General features: G+C 35.6%; 1 protein-coding gene across 1 annotated transcript in view; it reads right to left on the bottom strand.

The window, feature by feature from the left end:
• The window catches only part of LOC126974539 (synaptic vesicle glycoprotein 2C-like), a 60,597-nt gene extending 56,433 nt beyond the window's left edge, over positions 1-4,164 (bottom strand). Inside the window, exon 1 of the mRNA XM_050822058.1 lies at positions 3,820-4,164. Coding sequence (XP_050678015.1) covers positions 3,820-3,835 — 16 coding nt within the window. The 5' untranslated portion in view covers positions 3,836-4,164. The remainder of the gene's footprint in view (positions 1-3,819) is intronic.
• Between the last annotated feature and the right edge of the window lie 18,286 nt (positions 4,165-22,450).

Here is a 22,450-nt window from a genome sequence, read left to right as displayed (position 1 = left end):
CACAAATAATTCCAACTGCTCTATTAATAGCAATGACAATGAAACTGTAGGGATTAAGGTTGACTGTATGTGTTTGTATATCACCCGTTAGTTGCTCCATGACAGTTTCACCAAAATTCTAATTACTTACGGCCTTTCCCAATATTCAGTCTATCTCTTACTTGAGATAAAAATCGTAACTATCGTTGACTCTTCTGTTCCAAAAAACTTATCGACGGTAACTTACCTTTTCCGTAAAAGCTGTCTGGCAATGTGACGACGTATAGCTTACCAGCGATAGAGGTTTGTATGGAAATTTCTAATGACTTCTAATGACTTATCGGGTATATTGGGACAGCTTCAGATTATTGATAAGCTAATTACTGACGACTGTAGATAGTATATTGGGAACGGCCTTTAGTTTGACAGATTGATTTTTTGAGAAAAAATTTACGTGTGACTTTATGCTTACTACTCGGGTAAGTCGAGTTAGTAAGTCTTTTATGGGGCGATGTATATGCTTTTACAATATGATCCCAGAAAATGTACAAAACAAATGCGGTACGAAATTTAAAAGAAATAAAAAGTATTTGTGTGGGAAAGGTTATTATAACATAAATGATTTTCTTAATGATACCCACAGACTGGGAATGAAGCAACCACCGTCAGGCTCTTTAATTATGAATGTTTATTGTACGATTACATTTTAATCAACATTTTTATATAAAAAAAAGGCCCGCTGAGTTTCTTGCTCTTTTTTGAATTGGTGGTAGTTTTTCACGTTCAATAAGTGATTTTGAATCCTATTTTGAATAAAAATATTTGAATTTGAATACTACAATATAGTGGCAGTTAGAATTCTTGATTGAACCCGAAATTCTGAGCGATATTGTGTGACTTTGAGAGAATGCTGTTTTACTTATACCAGTGGGAGGCTCCTTTGCACCGTATGCCGGCTAGATTAAAGTACCACAACGGCGCCTATTTCTGCCGTGAAGCAATAATGTTAAGCAATATTGTGTTTCGGTCTGAAGGGTGCCGTAGCTAGTGAAATTACTGGGCAAATGAGACTTGACATCTTATGTCTCAAAGTGACGAGCGTAATTGTAGTGCCGCTCAGAATATTTATTTTTGAATAATCCGGAGCGGCACTGCATTGTAATGGATAGAGTGTCTCGATTACCATCAGCTGAACGTCCTGCTCGTCTCGTTCCTTATTTACATATAAAAAAACAGCTTCGTGGCAAAGTTTGAATGAAATTAGATGACAGTTCGGTGATAGCGTACTGTGGGTGTTATCTTCAAATCAATATTCCAAGGATGGCATTAATAGGCATGAGGGTGAATGTGATAAGTTCGCTGATGCTGGTACTTCGGCGCCAGGAAGCTATGATATGATATATGATTGGTATATGTAGTAAAAATAGATGAGGAGGAGCAAATACCACCTCCGGGGCAATAAAGGGCGCTAAACTTCATAATAACAACTATGACGAATACTATCTTTGACGCATTTCATCTGCAGCCGCCCTAAAAAACGAGATCTGGAAAGGTCTTGAAACGTCGGGTTAACTAAAAAAAAAGACAGTCTCTGGAGAGAGTACCGAGTGTGTTTTTGTACGGACCGGTGGTTGGTGTAGTTAAGCAGTTCAGGTACCTAGGACATTTGTTGACGGAACGGTTGTATGACGATGATGACATTGAGCGCGAGCGGAGGGCCCTTGCAGTCAGAGGCAACATGCTCGCTCGACGATTTGCAAACTGCAGCAAGGATGTAAAAACCACATTATTCAAGGCATACTGTTTAGGCATGTACACCTGCCAGCTGTGGGTAACGTTTTCGCAGAAAGCTATGAGCAGAATAAGAGTCCAGTACAATGACGCGTTCCGGGCTCTTATGCGGCGATGCTGCAGCACGTCGGGCATGTTCGCAGACGCTGGGCTCCCCGACTTTTTCGCGATAATCCGGTCTCGGGTTGCCTGTTTCTGGCGGAGACTGCGACGTTCCGACAACAAATTACTCGTGGCTGTCTCTGACGACATCAGGAATCCAGTGTTTAATCGCTGGATCTCTGTTCACATGGAAAATTTACTGTACAAATATGTGCAATATGTATATAGTTTTAGTTACTCTAATTTTACTTTTTACTTGGCACCCCTTTACAGTGTCTTAATTTTTTTGTAACTATGGGTTTTAATTATGCCTGAAATAGATGCCTTGTATTTATTTAAAATAAAAATATAACTTTTACGCAAAAATCAAATGTCAAAACAGTTATAATTACACGCGTTTTGATCCTAAGTGTTTTATTTAAATGTGTAACACTTGTTGCGTGCGTTTTTTTATGAAAATAAGGGACAAGACGAAAAGGACGTTCAGCTGATGGTAATTGATACGCCCTGCCCATTACAATGCAGTGCCGCTCAGGATTCTTGAAACCCCCAAAAATACTGAGTGGCACTACAACTTTGCTCGGCACCTTGAGACAAGATGTTAAGTCTCATTTGCCCAGTAATTTCACTAGCTACGGCGCCCTTCAGACCGAAACACAGTAATGCTTACACATTACTGCTTCACGGCAGAAATAGGCGTCGTTGTGGTACCCATAATCTAGCCGGCATCCTGTGCAAAGGAGCCTCCCACTGGTAAATCAAAGAAAACAGCGTTAACATAAACCTATTAACATCAGATGACAAATATGTACATTAAAACCTAAATTATTCTTGCCACTCATTACTTATTGAATTTCACAGCGATTTAAGGTGAATAAGTTTTATATTATTATACTAGCTGACCCGGCAAACGTTTATTTGCCATATAAATTATTATTAGAGTTAGACCGCCTCATGGACATTGCAACATTACTTTATTTTTCTAAAAAAAAAAAAAATTGTAAAATAAATGTAGCCTAAGTTACTCCTTATTACATCAGCTACATGTCAATAAAAGTCCCGTCAAAATAGGTAAAGCCATTTCAGAGATTAGCCGGAACAAACAGACAGACAGACAAAAATTGTAAAAAAAATATTTTGGTGCATGTACCGTATATATATTCATATACATGTAGTAAAAAACGGTTATTTCAATATTACAAACAGACAATTTTATCTAGATGTATGTATAGATGTATAGATTAATATGTTGAAGTGAGATTATGAGTTTCATTACATTTCGAGCATAACCTGACTCGCATTTCGTTCATGAATTAATAATAATGAAATATAAAACAAATGATTTCCTGGATCAATTAACCTAAATAAGACAATATTTACTAAATAGTAGGTATTGTTCTTGCAAACAGTATCTTTTTAATATACTATGTTCGGAAAATAAAGAGATAATTGCGTAATTAATATTGTTTACAGTAAGAAACCGGACGTAAATAGCAAAGAAATAAATTAAGTACCCTCATTTTATATTAATTTAATAATGTATCAATCATATTAATTATTGTCATTCATTCACATGTAGAACAAGTGATTAAAAATTAAAAACAACTTTTTTATTATCTGTTTGAAACATTGAAGGGTTAGAAATAATATTAAATCGATTTGATTACTATCAGTCATGGTAATTTTACGAAAAGTCTATATTTATATAATGAAAATGGTCTATGTTTGAGGCTCAATCACGCCTAAACCACTGATCGTATCGACATGAAACTACCACCATTCGATGCGAAATTTATCCTAGATGGTAACTAGACTGGCTACCTATTTTTTTACTGTATTAGTAATTATATGAATAAAATTTAATTTATTTCCTTTTAAAATTCGTTCAGTGAAGCAGGCGGGAATGGCTTGTGTTTATATAAATAAATATTTTTTTTACTGACTTACCTGCTTGCTCTTCCATCTTAATTAACTTAGCACTTAATAACTTAATAGACCTAATATCACAACGATAACACAATAGTCTATAATTGTCAAAATGTCAACTTTTTATCCCATTTGTTTAGATTTATTTGAATTTGACTCGGAACCGTCGCTTCGATGACATTGGTCGCGGGCGGAGCATTAGCCGTTCAGACGTGTACTGACGAGTGGGAACTGTCGACTGGCGACGGGCGGTTTGAAACTGGGCACTGGGCAAGTATCTACCAGCAATGTAATAATGTATTCTGTGGTGGCTGTGAGTGGTGACTACAGAAAACGCGACGCGTAGACCGAGGCCTCGACGCCTGCTACGAGTTACGACCACCGTCGAGTATTGAGTCGTATTCGATACTATCACATAAGTGTGTCCACTTGCAGCTGAAACAATTGATACTCGTTACGATAACAATGATGCTTAATATTATATTTTGAATAGTGATTATGGTTATGGTTTGTAAAGTGGCTTTGATCCAGTTCAGTTCAGCCCTGTTTCACTGCGACCAATGTGATCTATTGTGATAGCCACTGTTAACTTTAGCTCACTGCTAAGATTGATTTTTTTCATGAATCTTATTATGTCTTTTGCAGAGAGCTGACGTATCTCAAGTGGTTGAAGAATTGGGCTTCTCAAAGAGATGCAACGTTTACGCGTTAAAGGACCACATTCAAAGAGAATGTGTAGCGGGGATTCATCTGCACTATTACAGAATCTACTCGCTCTGCAATCTCTGAGCCCTAAGATTGAGAGGTGTTTGTTTAATCTGCTGTGCCCTTTGCGCCCCTATTAAGTTACATACAATCTTAATATATATCTTAATATATATAAATCTCGTGTCACAATGTTCGTTCTCAATGGACTCCTAAACTAATGAACGGATTTTAATGGTGATTACTTCATGCAGTTTGGTCCAACTTGAGAGATAGGATAGTTTTTATTTCGATTTGGGACCCATAAATATTTTTATTTTCAATATTTGTTTTGTATGGACATATTTTCTATGAGAGAATTTCGTGACGCACGGTTTGACAGTTCCGCTGTGAAACAATTTCATTCTAACAATAGGGAGCATATTAACGAAATAATTTTTGATGTTTTGAAATATAAAACAGTTGTTTTTTTACTATCTACAGAACAACGTCTGTCGGGGCAGCTAGTATGTATATAAAATACATATGTATTTAGTAAAAAAATAATTATAGTTTTCTGTTATATATATATAATTGTCTAAACACTGTCTTTGGCATAAACTTACGAGGTTTTAACTCTAAGTTTACATTGTTTCTATCTTACGCGCATTTTATTAGCTTCACCTGTATGTATGTTTGTTTGTAACTGACAAATTTGGGCACGATTTTGACCCTCTTTAAACGGCGAAATTTCTTTCAAACTTCGTTTATTTATCGAAGACCGATGACAATACATTAATTTGATAAAAAATTTCCATTTTTCAAGATTCTTTCTTTAATTTATGTAATTTTTTCATCAATCGTCGTTATGGCAGGAATTGGTTTTCATTTTAAATTTTAACCATTTATTATTTTCAACCAAAGCATGTTTTTTAGTTTTTTAAAAACTTTTTTTTACTGCACTGTAATTAATGGGACTATTTTGGTTTATCAGATTTAATTAATTAAATTAAATTAAATATAGATATTGTTTCATAAGAATTAATTACCAATTCGACTCAATACATATAATTTTATTGGTGGTACAAAGCCCTGATTGAATTTATTTTGTAATAAATAATATTCTACTAGTGATTCTTTTTGGTCTAAGCCTAAACATCTATTTTAATGGATGAATGAAAACCAAACGAACGCTTGTGTCGATTCTACGTAAATAATAGGTACAAAGTTTTGTTGGTTTAAGCAAAGTAAGTAAAGAATATTTAGGAAGATCTTCGCGGTAGATAGGCGACATAAGTGGGAAGAGACGGTGTGCGGGGAAAGGGGTGCTTGCCGGCGATCACTAGGTAAGTGCCGGCAGAGCAGTCAGGGTTAGCACTTGTGAGTTATTAAATCATAAATATTTAATAATAAAACGATTTTTATTTGAATCTGCTTATTAAAATTGCAGTCTGCTAATTAATTAAAAGTTGTTTTAAAAAAGTTAGGTCTAATTTATTGTAGCCAAGTAGGTTAATGGCATTTTGATAAAAAAAATTACCAATGGGAGGCTCCTTTGCACAGGATACCGGCTAGATTATGGGTAGCGGCGCCTATTTCTACCGTGAAGTAGTAATGTGTTAGCATTACTTTGTTTCGGTCTGAAGGGCGCCGTAGTTAGTTAAATTACTGGGCAAATGAGACTTAACATCTTAATATCATTTAAGAATCCTGAGCAGCACTGCATTGTAATGGGCAGGGCGTATCAATTACCATCAGCTGAACATCCTGCTCGTCTCGTCCCTTATTATCATAAAAAAAAGGTCTTTATAAGTTACTTAAGTTACGTCTGTCTCATTGATTTGTTCTTACAGATGTTAGAGAAGCTACAAAATATAAAGATCGATCGAAGATTTGTTTGTAGATGCGATATCGACCTCTCTCCACGCGTCTCGCGCTTAACCTGATGCCTCATCTCCACAATCGGCGATAATCGTTACTTGTATGATCGTCTGTCATCGGCAAGTTAATCGTTGGTCATCGTGCAAGCATCCACACGATCGTCCGTGATCATTTATTGAGCGACAGTCCTTCAAGATGGACATAACTGAGTAAATGATTTAATAATATTATTAATAAAATTGATGAGCGATTTTAAGCCTTACAGTATCGATAAATATCTGAGTAACTTTTTACCTACCTTATTTTTATCTTTGTGATATTTATGTTTGGGATTCCATATTTCTGATACAGTCCTCATAGTAACGATAAATATCTGAGTAACTATATACCTACCATATTTTTATCTTTGTGATATTTATGTTTGGGATTCCATATTGTGGGTAGTTCTGATAAAGTTTTATGAATTTAAATGTTTCTTCATTTCACCACCGAGTAGTTATTGTATCTACCTCGCGCTATGTAAATAAATGGAAAACAAAACAACGCCGCGAAGTATGTTAAGCTTCGCTCACTGTCCAGTGTCTTCCAGTGAATCAATGACCGGCGATCGTGTGGGCACGCGCACGCAACCACACGCGAATTCCCTTTGATGCGTGCCCGAAAAACTGACAAGTCACCGATCGCCTATGACGATTATTCAAATTCAAATATTTTAATTCAAAATAGGATGGGACATCACATATCAAAATCTAAAAACTACCACCCATTCCAAAACGAATGCCTCAGACCTGAGTAGAATGGCCGCAACATACTCAGCGGGATTTTTTTTCATCAAAAAAATTTGTTTACAAAGTAATATTGTACAGTAAAACTTATTATTTAATAGCCTGAGGGCGGTCGTTCTATTTCCAATCTGTGGTATCATTAAGAAAGTCATTTATGTTATATAGATGACGATCGGCGACTAGAAGCGAATAAGCCCCCCACTAGATTGTGCTCGCGTGTAATCGCCTTTAATCGCCGATTGTGTGGAGGCGCCATAAGAGAACCAACCATACTAAGGAAGACACTACTAACTCAGGGCCATGCGTTCCAAGTACTTTGGTTCAAGTATCAGTGCATTTCAATGAATCATTTGCTTTGAAAACTGTTCTTTTACATTCGATATTTCACGCTCTTTACAGTTGAGAACTATAGTAGGCTGTTCAGTCTGAATTTGTTTATGAAGCAGTCAATGAACAGGTATTAAAACATTTATTTGTCTTGGGGCGTGCGATCTTAAGTGATAAAAGAAGATTAGATTTTATTTACTTTATTTTAACAACGTTTAATTGTAACCTGTTGAATGTCCTTAAATAAATAAATTTTACACTTTTTTTATGGAAGAGCAGGACAAACCAGTGGGAGGCTCCTTTGCACAGTATACCGGTTAGATTATGGGTTATAACCACAACGGCGCCTATTACTGTGTTTCGGTAATGCCAAAGTCCAAATTTACGATCACTTAGAATTTAGATATTCAGCTTTGGAGTAATAGGATACAATTAAACTTTTACTACGCCCAAGCTCTTTGCTACTACGCCTGCCGTATCTAGTTGAAGCGCAGCGGACACCAATCCTTAATCTAAGGGTTAATAGAAAAATCTAAAGCTGGCAGTCGTGAATATCATTTGACCTAGATAAACAAGGCAATTTGATTTTGGTTGTGAAAAACATTCCCTTCGTCCCTTTCCGTTTAGTATATGTCCCACCATATTGCGTGTAACTTGAAAATTTACCCTTCCAAAGATAACAACGTTATACGAGACACCGATCTGCAAAAAATGAGTTATATCAATCAGCATTGAAGCATTGAACCGCTGTTATTGGAGCGAGGTTATCGCGTTAATTGTTTATATTAACTACAATGTATATGACTCAGGCACAAACCCAATAATGAGAAAGATGCCGGTATGGTCTGCCATCAGCCAACTGAAACTGGACGTTTCACAATAAATGTTTACTTGCCGTCAATGGAGATACCGTTTTCGTAACACAATCATCGCTGGCACATCAACAGCACACAGCACACTCAAACACACTGACAACGTCTTCATACCATTCATCCACATCTCAATCAACGACAAAACCATCATCCGATCAGCACTAACTGGCGAGTGTTTCATCCTCATCTGACACTCCTGTGATTCCTCTGGTGTAAGAGAATGTGGACGGCGGTGATCACTTAACACCAGATCAGCTGATGGTAATTGATACGCCCTACCCAATCTTCACTACAATTACGATCGTCACCTTGAGACATAAGATGTTAAGTCTCATTTGCCCAGTAATTTTACTAGCTACGGCGCCCTTCAGACAGAAATAGGCATCCTGTGCAAAGGAGCCTCCCACTTTTAAGCTCATTTTGGTTAACACCATATTGCCTAAATTAAATATGTAATAAGTTGAGTATGTATTGAGTATCAAAATACTTTATAAGTGTTGGTGTAGTTAAGCAAATAAATATTGGCTCTTACGATAATTAAATTAAATTACGAGTGTACTTCTCCATAAAGGTCGGCCTTGGAAGGTAACGAGGGAGAGGGAGGCGTGTGGTGCTCTCACCAGGGGAGGGGAGGGGAGGGAAGAAACGAGCGTAGGAATCACCAGATGATCACAGAAAACCACAGAAATGACAAGTATAAATAAATATATATACTACTAGCTGACCCGACAGATGTTGTTCTGTACCTAATAAATAAAATTTGAAAACAAAATTTTAAGAACGATGCGGGACTCGAACCATCTCGAGTTCCGTGCGAGTGCTCTTCCAACTGAGCCAACGAGTCGAGTCATAAATTTCATAAATTTTTCAAATTTAATTTGTGTACCTAAAGATGTACTGAAAATTGTTGACAAATCAACAAAGTTGAATTTTTTTGTTGAATCTATCATTACTGTATTCCTGCATGTTGAAAATGAAATGAAAAATTTATATTATGTTACTGAGGTTCCTAACACAAATTAAAATTACTCAAAACTCTTTCTTCAAATTATTGTTCCACCAATGGGAGGGTCCTTTGCACATGCTGCCGGCTAGGTTATGAGAACCACAACGGCGACTATTTCTGCCGTGAAGCAGTAATGTGTAAGCATTATTGTGTTTCGGTCTGAAGGGCGCCGTAGCTAGTGAAATGACTAGGCAAATGAGACTTGACTTCTTATGTCTCAAGGGGACTAGCACAATTATAATGCCGTTCAGAATTCTTGAGGTTTGAGAAGAATTCTGAGCGGCAATGCATTGTAATGGGCAGGGCGTATCAATTACCATCAGCTGAGCGTCCTCACTAACAAAATTAAAACTCAAATTATAAGGATTTTTAAAAGTGAATACACATAAATAAAAAATTATTTATTTTATTTTATTTATTTATTTATTACACTTTTTTGACACCACATTAACAAAATATAACTTAACTACTAACATACATAATTACATGATATGGTGCAAATGGCGGCCTTATCACTATATAAATAAAGCATTTTTGATCAATTTTCCCAGGATGGTCGTCAACTGTACAGGATTCTGGTACCAAATTATTGTTGCATGAAATTGTCAAAATGTTCATAATATTCAAATACCCACAATACAAACTTTAGTAACCAATTAAGTGGTTAATGAAACTGAAGTTATTTACCGCTCAATCAACTATTTGTAGCTAATTATCCGTGAAATTAGCTAGTTTAGTTTAGTTTGTTTGTCTGAAGATTGATAGGTATAAGGAAACTTGATTTCCGATACTTAAATACTTTATAAACTAAAAATATAAAATTACTTCTTATGATATGGAGCGGCCGGGGTATTTTAAAGTTTTTAATAAAAATCTTTTATTTAGTAACTTGTGTTACAGATCGCAGAAGTTCGGCCTCTGGCGTTCGATAACTGAAATTGTTCTTGAAGGATTCTAATTATTTTAATATGTGTTATTCATATTGGACTCCGGTCGAAAACTCGCCATAAATAGTTGATGAACTTTCGATTTTTTTGACCTCTGACCTTGAAATTTAATAGTTGCGTACACCCTACCATATATAGGTTTTGAGACAACTTTTAGGGTGTAAATATACAAGTATTTACAGACATACAGCTGGGTATCTCGAATTCCAAGGTGAACTTGCTCTAATGACTGGACTAAATACTATGATTAAATTAAATTAAAACTATCATTACGTAGAAGCGTACCAAGAATACTGGCAGCATTTCCACGTTGGATAGCTAGGCTGATCCGATGACTGAAATAGCTGCCAGTGCTTGGGTTGCCAGTATTTAGGCCCTATGGAGGCGAGCAGATGGTACTTTGTACATTCTCCGCGCCTCTGGGCCCCACAGGCCAAGTGTCTCGTCACCAAACGGCACAAAGATGTAAGACTCACTGAGACTGACATATTTGCGACGTTTGCTGTCTGAACATAGTGTGCAAGCTGATTAAAATTGGTTAATTTATCGGTAAATTCTAAATATTTCTCAGAATTGCTTTTACCGTTTAAAGATTCTTTATCGCGATCGAGATTTTATTTTACCGGTAGTGCGCATCAAGCTATGCGAAGCCCTGGTCTTATCCAAGTTTAATTATGCTGATACAGTAGTAGGGCCACGCTTACTTGCACATACTAAGAATTTAATACAACGTGTGCAAAACGCATGTGCACGCTACTGCTTCGCCATTCCACGGCGTGATCACGTAACACCTTATTTAAATAAAAATAAAATTTTAAAAAATGGATTATCGTATGCATTTACACTTTGTTTCGCTTCTTTTCGATATAATAAAGTATAAAGTGCCGCTATATCTTTATAGTAAATTACATTGGTTGAAAGATAATACTAGTGAATACGTCACAAGAGCATCTAAGTATAGATTACAAATGCCGTTACACAGGAGTGCAGCTTTCCGGGGTAGTTTCAAGTTTACAGCCACTAAATGTTGGAATGACTTGCCACCTCCTCTCTGTGACCTGAAAACAACTTCGAGTTTCAAATTAAAATATAATATACAATCAATAACCCATAAGTATTAGAAAAACAGTAACTTCAATTTATAATACATAAAGTAGCATTACTTGAAACACCCTGGATCTTTACAAATTGAAATTATAATATTTTTTTCCCATGCAAACATATTGTACAAACCGACTATTATTATTTAAAATTATTCTGAAAATATTGGAAAATAAATTAATATTACCTTTTTGTTACGACCAAATAACGTGTCTATTGCCAATTTATTTTTTCTTTCTTCTTATTCTCTTTATACCCTGTGTCCGCGAAGTTTACATTTTTTAACAATAAATTATGACTGTAGTTGTGTTATAAAAATTTATTATTTATTTTGTTAATATAGTTATAAAATTTTGCTTTAAGTGTAGAAATATGTATTTAAATTGTAATTGAAGATGTAGGAAGTATTTGTATACCGCAGTCGCTGTCCGTGCTGCGTAACACATTGCCTACTAAAAATCAGTGTCGAGTCTCTGAAGGCTCGACGTATACTGAGTGGGCCTCCGATTGGCAATACTAAAATGATTGCACTGCACCTCAATCTAATTGTTTTATTTATTTTAATTTTACTAGGTCTGTTTTAATTATTTTTAGTGGTTTTTATAGTTTAAGTTCATAATTTTGTCAACTTATAATTTTAATCTAATATTTTATGTTAAAATTACTTGTTTGTTAAAGTTATTATATTATAAACTATGACCTATTTTAGCAGTGTAATTATGCTGCCAATAAAGTTTATTATTATTATTATTATATTTATTAATTCGTTTAAGAGTTAATCGCAGACAGACAATGTGACACGAGATTTTTATATATAGCGATTAAAGCAAAACTACTATTAATACAAGGACTACAAAGTTTATGGTATGGACTTATTTCAGAGTATATTTATGAAAACATTAGTAATATTTAATATATTCAGTCAGAAAATGCTTTATCCTTTACAAATGAAAAGGCCGTGAATTATATTGTACGCGTTAGTGATTCAGTCTCAATATGAGAATGTATTGTCTTAAAGTAATATTTATTATAAAATCAACCGAGGAGTAACCCTGATGATGAACTTAGGTTATCTGTAACCAATGGAGTCCCTCGTTCGCCCGTTGAATGATGGTGTAAAATTTATAACATCTAAGTAAATTAATTTATAATCATCAGTGAAAGGGATATTTATGTACTTTTCACCCGATGTCAGCAAGCTTTTTGATCAAGCCACTCTCTTTAAATGTATACATTGGTTAATGAAGTTACTTGTTGACGATTTGTTTATTTACTTATTAATTTATTTACCCACCCACAGCTTAACATAGAAAAATACAGTAAAATCATTCTATATAAAAATTATTGACTGGTACGCAAGCCAATTACAGGTGTGTTACATCTTGCTATATACATAATCATCAAGATACCGTCTTAAGTGTAATAAAATAATATATATTTTTTTTTATTGTTTTTCGATAAGCACCAAACTCCAAGTCTTTTTTTTTATGAAATTCGGGGACTAAACGAGCAGAAGATGGTTACTGGTACGGATTCTTGAAATACACAAAAATTCTGAGCGGCAATACAATAGCGCTCGTCACCTCTAGACATAAGATGTTTAGTCTCATTTGCCCAATAATTTCACTAGCTACAGCATCCTTGAGTCCGAAACACAATAATGTTTACGCATTACCTACTGCTCCACGGCAGAAATAGGCGCCGTTGTGGTACCCATAATCTAGCCGGCATCCTGTGCAAAGGAGCCTCCCACTGGTGGTCTGCTTTGTTGCTAAACACTAAAGAGTCCTAACGGGAATATTATATCGAGATAAAAATTTGTGTTATTTTATAGGATTTCGCCGAATCCTAGCTTTTATAGCTTTACGATCTTTATTATTTATTTATTATTTTATTTTATTTTACAACTTTACGAATCTTACAGCTAGATACATATTAAAAATTAATCTATTATGCAGCAGATAGCATTTACAAGTTTTCACAAATAATAACTATTTATTGTATAGAGTCGTACCTACATTTAATATAATATTATATAACCTACCTTGCTTTATATAAATTAAAAGTTTTTATTTACTTGACGTCTAAATTGAAATGGTGTCGTCTTGAATAAGTCAAGATCGTATTCACTATTAACTTCATTATAAAGTTTGCATGCTCTTATAAGAAAACTGTTCTGTCTATAATTACATTTTGCTGATTGTATTTCAAGTATGTTGCCCCGCCTTTGGGAGCTGACAGTGGTTCGTAAGCCAATCTGCTCTAGCAGTTCTGCACAGTTAACTCTACCGTTTGCTATATTTAGCATATAAGTAATGTCTGCAACACGTTGCCTTTCTTGGAGAGGCAAAAAATGTAATTTTTTACAGCATGACATGTAATTATGGTAATAGTTTTTTGTACGGAATTGTAAGTAACGTATGAATCTATTCTGTATTGATTCAATGCGGTTAATGTACACATTATAAACTGGATTTCATACTGGAGATGCGTATTCTAGATGGCTACGAACGTAAGCACAGTATAATATTTTCATCAGTTTAATTGATGTTAGTTCAGAACACATCCTTATGATAAACCCTAATGTTTTATTAGCCTTAATAATTATATTGTTTATGTGTAGATCAAATAGAAGCTTTGAATCAAAGATAACTCCGAGATCTTTAATGGATGATATTCTTGTTATTGATGTTCCAGATATTGAGTAATTTTCATGTATGACATTCTGTTTTCTAGTATATGTGCAAATAAAGCATTTTGAAATATTGAGATCTAATTTGTGTTCTGCAGAATAACTAACAAATTTATCTAGATCAGTTTGTAAAAGTTCAGCGTCTTTAACACAATTAACCGGGCAAGGTATTTTCATATCGTCGGCGTATAGTATTATTTTGGAATGTTTAAAATTAGAGGATATGTCATTAACGAAAATATTAAATAAGAGGGGGCCCAGAATGGATCCTTGTGGGACTCCTCAAGGAATACACATAGTAGCAGATTTATAACCATTTAGAACAACGACTTGACATCTATTGGCGATATAAGCTGAAAACCATCGATATAAGTTGCCTCGAATCCCTATTTGTAGTAATTTGTCAAGAAGAATAGAATGGTCAATTCTATCAAATGCTTTCTTAAAGTCAGTGTATATGACATCTACTTGGGAAGGCTCCGACATATACTTTGACATTATTTCAGTGCAAAGTAGCAAATTCGATGTGGTTGATCTTCCATGAAGATTTTCACTAAATATGTGTTTTAGGGCAAATTGAACTTGCTTGTGCACTATTTTTTCTAGAACTTTGGCAAAAACACATAGTTTAGAAATTAGTCTATAGTTTTCCACTCGGTCTTTAGGGCCACTTTTATGAATTGGTGTGATAAAGGCTTTCTTCCAGATATCAGCTAAAATGCATTCATTTATGGAACGTCTATAAAGAAGTGTCAAGGGAGTACAGAGATTATCGGCGCACCTGATGATCAGTAAGGGTGGAATGTTATCAGGACCAGCAGACTTGTATAGATACAAGCATTTGAATAGTTTAAGAACTTCTTCTTCACTTATTTCTATATGGGAAATATCACTGAGTGAGTTATTGACGACTATTTTTTCTTTATTATTGACGCAAACTGTGTTGTTGAGAAAGTTTGCATGAAAAAATCTCCGAACATATTACAAATTTCCTCACCATTACTTGAGTATCGGCCCAAGTATGTAAATACAGCGAGGTAGTTGTTTGAACCCCTCTTCGACTTCACGTACGACCAGAATGACCTAGGATTTTTGCTTATATTCGTCTCAATTTTTTTAATATATTCATCAAACATTTCACGCTCCATTCTAACAGCGCGATCTCTTAGAGTGACGTAAATTTGTTTACATGGTATATACTCGTCTCTTAATGTGTATCATAAACAAAACTTACAGCTTCCTCAAAAGTTTTATTATTAATATGGTGTATCCAATCAACCTCATCAAGCTTGTTTTTAATACTATCGTAATTTCCTAGGTTATACTGATACTTTAAATGTGGAACACTTTCTAATGAATGTAGTTCAACAAATTCAGCATAAATTGTTAATGCTTTATGGTGGACATCCTCAGGCACTAAAGGGCTGGTTGACTGAGAGACGGAAACCTCATTATTCGATAGTACAAGATCTAATATTTTATTATTTATGTTCAAGATTGAGTTATACTGTAAAAGATTGCAAATCGAAAAGTTGTCAATTAAGTCAAATTGAGAGGTACCTTGTATATTACATGCTTGATATGAACAACCGTCCTCAGATATTTTCCATTCTAAGTTAGGTAAATAAAAGTCCCCTAATACAATAAATTTGTCGGAAGGATGATTCATTACAATATTTGTTAGATTTGATGCGAATGTCGACGTCTGTACTGTGAAAGAGTTCCCTAAATTTGGATTACACATATAAACTACACATATGTGCATTTTATAGGTCACCCGCGGCTTACGATGCTGTAGACATATAGTTACCCATAGATCTTCAGCAGAAGAATTCCAGTCATCCTTATTTCAGTAGCAAACTCCCGACGCACTGCAATTAGAACTCCGCCTCCTAGTGTTTGTTCCGTCGCTCGGTAGTCGCGATCTCGCCTCCAAACAAGGTAGTTATCATTAAATAGTTCGTTACTATGGATGCTGTCGTTTAACCAAGTCTCAGTAATACAAATAACATCATAGTCGCACAGACTTATATTTCTCAAAAATTGTAAGTTTTTAGTTCGCAATCCACGAACATTTTGATAAAATATTTTTAACCCTGCCATTTTAAAAATATTTATTTAAAAAAACTTTATAAATAATTTGTTAATAGTTTAAAATTTAAAATAAGCGAAGCTTGTTGTTTGTAATAGTGTTGTGTGCGTAATAATCTTTATAGATCTCTCAGCGCGCGGACGCCCCGATCTTTTATAGTCCTCAGCAAAGGATGTGTAGGTATAAGTATCTATCGAAAGTACGATATACGAACATGATACCTGGTGAAAAAGTATCTTAATACATACATTTGTGCAAGGCAGTCACTGTAATTCTTTTTACTTTAATACCCCATTACATTACACAAAATAAACTTAAAACAAAATTTTATGAACGATGCGGGACTCGAACCCGCGACCTCTCGCGCTCTTTCTAACTGAGCCAACCGTTCGAGTAACATATCGTTGATAAAATCTTGTATGCTTTGTTCAACCCTCAGGTTTGGTTCAACCCTATTACATTATTGTTTTTTAATATAAATCACGATAAATATGTCTAATAGCAAGAAATGATAGAAATTTCTTATATTATAACCGCGATCCAAATATGAATTATAAAATATTAGTTATTTCAATATTTATAGCCAGACTATACAGGTTGTCCCAAAGTTATGGGACATGAAGGGAAAGTATCTTAAATATCGTAGATAGGGTATTTTACTGAAAGAAGACTTTATGTTATATTTAAAAGTTAGTAATTCTGCATTCAAAGATTTTGTAAAAATTACTTACGTAAGAGGGTACTTATTGATTATCAATGCTATCTATGGAATGATAATATCTCTACTTTTCGAACATCGTCGTCGGCAGTAAATAACTTTCTTGAAATTTGACTCAAACATTTTACGTTGCTCCTTTCTTTTAAAATACTATGTTACTTAAGAAGAGTTATAAGTTTTTGGCCATTCTTTCGATTGGCATCATAAAAGTAGGGATGTTTTTTTTGTACATTTAAGTCGGTTCGAGTCCCAGACGAGGCAAGTATTTTTTAGAAAATATTTGAATGCAGAATTACTAACTTTTAAAAATAACATAAAGTCTTCTTTCAGTAAGATACCCTATCTACGATATTTAAGGTACTTCCCCTTCATGTCCCAAAACTTTGGGACACCCTGTATATACGTAATACATTAATTATAACGTAATTAACAGTAACTTAATCACATCTTTAGACATCTACATGGGCCCATCCCATCTACATGGGATCAACAATAGAGCTGGTGCGGCTTGTGAAGTGGCTGAAAAAGCTAAAGCTAAAAAATGCAAATACATGGGTCTAGGCTCCGAATATGATTTTGTCCCATTTGGTGTCGAGAACCTTGCTCGATGAGGACCTAGCGGGGACCTATAAGGCTTTTTAAGGAAATAGCAAAAAGGTTAGTCAACATCATAGGAGACCAAAGGGCTGTTAGCTACCTCGAGCAAAGAACTATTCAAAGGGAGAACGCTGCCAGTATCTTCGGAACCTTGCCTAAAGGGACTCATTTAATATTATATTTTAGTTAATATTATATTATACTTTTTAAGGTTTTAAGTTTTAGGTTCATTGTTCTAGTAGATTTTTTTTTCTGTTTAAATAAATTAGCACATAATATATTCGGTACTTTTTTACACACTTTTTATAAGCTTCACCTGTATGTGTGTTTGTTTGTAACTGACTCATTTGGCGTGATTGTGACCCACTTCAAACGGCCAGATTTCGTTCAAATTTCGTAGATTTATCGAGGACTGATGACAATACTTTAACTGTATAAGATTATTCCATTTTTCAATTTGAAAAATAAGATTTTATTAGACAATAAGACAGGAATTGGTGTTATTTTCAAGTTTCATTTCTATTTATCATTTAGTTTTCTTTAAAAGGCATGTTTTTTAGTTTTGTTTAAGCTCCTATTTATTTTTAAAGACGATTAAATACAACGGCCTCATGTTGGTCAATGATAGTGGGGGCTGTGGACAGACCGTCCACCGAGTGAGGCTCGTCAGTAAACATTGAACGACACGTGCGGGGGTCGTGATGGCCGGCTGTCCGCGAGGCAATCAGCATTTGTGCGAGCTCGCCGAACACAGCTTGGTTAGGGCTGTCACCTCACCGAATTTGATTTATTTATATAAAGATTTCCACTAAGACATTTACAAAAAAAAAATTTAAACATGGCTTAGATACGTGTTTTGTTAAATTAGTGAGTTTATCTTTTACTATTACAAAACGGTATTTAGCTTGTGTACAATTAAAGGAACGGAACGCAATTTTTGACAGCTGTCATCTATCTGTCATAATATAATCTTAATTTTCCATATGAATATGATCTATCTATTAGACACAACTTAGATAAGCTTCGATTCGTGTTAAAATAAAATAAGCAATGTTTAAAGATTGTTGAAGGCTAAACACAGAATTGTAATAGATATTTTAAATTAAATCAATTTAAATTAATCACAGAGCGGTTTCCGCCATTTGTATAACGGAATAAATTGAATTATTACTGTCATATCTGGTCTGGTGCACCCAGTACCAGCTAGAAACATTTGACCGCGTGCAACGCAGAGCTGCTCGAATTGTCGATTCCTATCCCATCTATTATGGTGAAGTTCCAAGAGCTATATTACTTGAATCTCGCCGCCGAATCTCCACATACCACTAAACGCTACAAAATCAAAATCAAACACAGATAATGATGAAGTTAAAGAATGAGTAGATATTTATCCAGATAATAATGGAAATTTACAATCATGTGTAAAGCGATTTAAAAGTAGAAACGAAATAGTAATCTTAGTATTAAAGTCCCCATGTTTCCTGTGTGGATGATGGTGTATTTACTCGTACATACAAATAAGACATTCCAAGTGTCGGGAAGATGAGTGCAGAGTGATATACCGCATGACGCTACGCCTTAGATTGATTTCTGATGCGTTACAATATAGTTCATATACCTAGCCACTGCAAATAAATGCATCTGCTTGAGCCTTCAAGGAATCCCATGTAAAAATTAATTTACAGCACCACAAAATAATAGTTGTGAATGAAGTCACAGACAGTTTGACAACCCTAAATAAATGTGGTGCAGGGTTCAAAGTACACGCTGAAAGAATGAAAGTTCAAAGTCCGTCAATTGAGATATTTTTACACTTGAAGAATTAAAATAGACTCTTCCTACGACATTCTTTCATTGACTGCAAAACAATCAGGTTTCAATTTTAGATCATTTATTCGTCTAGATGGAGCCTCTTGCTGTAAGGCAACGCATGATAATAAGCCAGGCTTATTGTGCATGACACCCACCTCTTACACTGGCGATACGTCAGTCTCTTTGTTTTGGTGTGCATGCATTTTCTGAAAATAAAGGCTAACAGTTTGCCATTATTTTTTGACAACAAGCCAGTCTTATTTTGCATTACAGCTACGACTTACACTGGCGATACGTCAGTCGCTTTGTGTTGCATGTGCATGCATTTGCTTTAAATGTAGGCTAACTGATTGCCACTATTTTTTTTCGACGTGTTTACAGCTGGCACACTATCTACACGTATAAATTATCTAAGGCTTCAATCTTTCAATTTTTTTTTAATGAAAATAAGGGCCGAGACGAGCAGGACGTTCAGCTGATGGTAAATGATACGCCCTGCCCATTACAATGCAGTGCCGGTCAGGATTATTGAAAAACCCAAAAATTCTGAGCGGCACTACAATTGCGTTCGTCACTTTGAAACAGAAGATGTTAAGTCTCATCTGCCTAGTAATTTCACTAGCTACGGTGCCATTTAGACCGAAACACAATAATGTTTACACATTACTGCTTCACAGAAAAATTGTGGTGCCCGTAATGTAGACGTAGAATTTCAATCAATTATACATTTCCTTTATAAATCAAAGGATTTGGTCTCGGCCCATGTTACGGTTTAGGTCACGACTTTGAAAAAGCACATTTTATTAATAAACTCATCATCATCATCATCAGACGGAAGACATCCACTCCTGGACAAAGGCCTCCTCGAAAGATCTCTACGATGATTGGTCCTGCGCTGCCCTCATCCAACCTACTACGCCGATCTTGACCAGTTCGGCGGTCCATCTTGTGGGGGGGCCTACCAACACTGCGTCTTCGGGTACGTGGTCGCCATTGGTAGATTTTAATTCCCCAACGTCCATCTGTCCGTCGAACTATGTGCCCTGCCCACTGCAACTTCAGTTTCGCAATCATTTGCGCTATGTCAGTGACTTTGGTTCTCCTACGGATCTCCTCATTTCTGATTCGATCTCGCAGGGAAACTCCGAGCATAGCCCTCTCCATAGCCCTCTGAGCGACCATGAGCTTTCTCATAAGGCCAATAGTTAGCGACGACGTCTTCGTACCGTAACTCATAACTAATCATACATATCATATTATAAATGCAGTATTGATATGCTTACTATTAAAATTACTTTCACTGATACAAACTGTTAATTAAAATTACCAAATTGAACCAATGGCGCATCGCAATAAGTTTTGTTTATAAATATATTAATTGGAGATTAATTGTATAATTGGGTGCGATGCTCTAGATGTAAAGGTCACATTAGCAGTGCGCCGGTGGTGCGGGTTCGATGCCCGGCTATCACTCGACCTCTCCTACGAGACATCTTCGCGATCGTTCAGAGAAATATTATCAATGTGCATGCAACTGTATTATTGTATTTTTAATCGTCATTATATTCGTTTATGATAGTAAAGGACGAGACGAGCAGGACGTTCAGCTTACGGTAATTGATATGCCCTGCCTATTAGAATGCAGTACCGCTCGGGATTCTTGAGAAACCCAAACATTCTGAACGGCAATAAGATGTTAACTCTCATTTGCCCAGTAATTTCACTAGCTACGGCGCCTTTCCGACCGAAACACAATAATGCTTACACATTACTGCTTCACGGCAGAAATAGGCGCCGTTGTGGCACCCATAATCTAGTTATTATTATTACAAATTAATACAATTCTAACTGACAATTCAAAAAACATAAACTCATTTGCAAAAAACAGGCGGTTTTAATTTTTTCAGTCCCCTTAGAAAATATAATACCAAAAGAGGTTTTTAATATTTGATGATATTACTGGCACATGTATGAAGTGTTGTGGTGAATAAAAAAGTTTATTTCATATTCAAATTTAAGACATAGTCGAACTTTAACAAAAATTGCAGTTAATTTGCGTATCGTGGCGGGAATTGTAGTTATTACGTAGTATTTACATCCTCTTTGGGAATCGTTGATAGTTTTATATAACTGTTGATAGATTTTTAAATAATTATTGTCGGAATGTCCTATTTCATTGATATTTTTAAGTCTTCATACCATTATTTAGCGGTCTCGAAAATGGTTGATAGAACGATTAACAGTGAGCAAAATTATAGCACTATTTGAGGAAGGGTGTAGTCAATATTATGTGCCCCAGAGGGTAAATGTGAGGTGTTCGACTGTCTTGAGGACTTGGAAACGATATCAAGAGACTGGTTCTGTCAGTAGAAGGTCTGGGTCTGGAAGAACCATGCACAGACGCTCGAGAGGACCGCTTCCTGGTGAACCAGGCATTGAGAAATTATGTCCAAAAGACTCCAGAGGAAGCGAGAGGTGTAAAAAGCCAGCTTATCAGGAGGAGGCTTCTCGCTGCCAATATATGCAGTCGACACCCAGCTTCTTTAAAGCCAATTTGGCTTTGTCCTCCAGATGACGACGAAATTTGCAATCGCTCGACATTTCGAGACCCAGTCTTCCGATACCAGGCGAGGCTTTAAGGGAAGTATTGTCAAAGAGCGGTGATACGACAAATGGGGTTTTTTTGTGGTAAACGCACAACCTTGAGTCTTCTGGGGGCTACTGGGGGGGGGTCCAATGGATAGTTTATTATGTAATCATTGGATAAACAAAACCTTTATATTATGTTAAAAAAGGGGCCAGGTGCGAGTTGGAATCTCCTATGACGGGTTCCGCAGCTAAAGTAACATAATATGTAATAAGTTCTTGTAGTTCGTTGTAACTTTGATCGATGTTTTAATAATAGTGTATTAAAAAAACTACTTATTAGTTCTCGTTCAAACCAATTTTAGGTGTAAGATTGCATGGAAATGTACATCATATATTTATTTTCAGTTTTATCATTCTCTTATTTTAGCAGTTACAGGTAGGGACACATATAACCACTTTGAAAGTACCTCTCTTGCAAACTATTCCGATTAGAAAAACCTCAATATAATTTTTGAAGACCTATCCATAAATCCCCGAGACGTATGGGTT

This window comes from Leptidea sinapis, chromosome 32, assembly GCF_905404315.1.
Source record: "Leptidea sinapis chromosome 32, ilLepSina1.1, whole genome shotgun sequence".
NCBI classification, from domain to species: domain Eukaryota; kingdom Metazoa; phylum Arthropoda; class Insecta; order Lepidoptera; family Pieridae; genus Leptidea; species Leptidea sinapis.
Note: the sequence above shows the minus strand (reverse complement) of the source record. Positions and strands in the feature narration are given on the sequence as shown.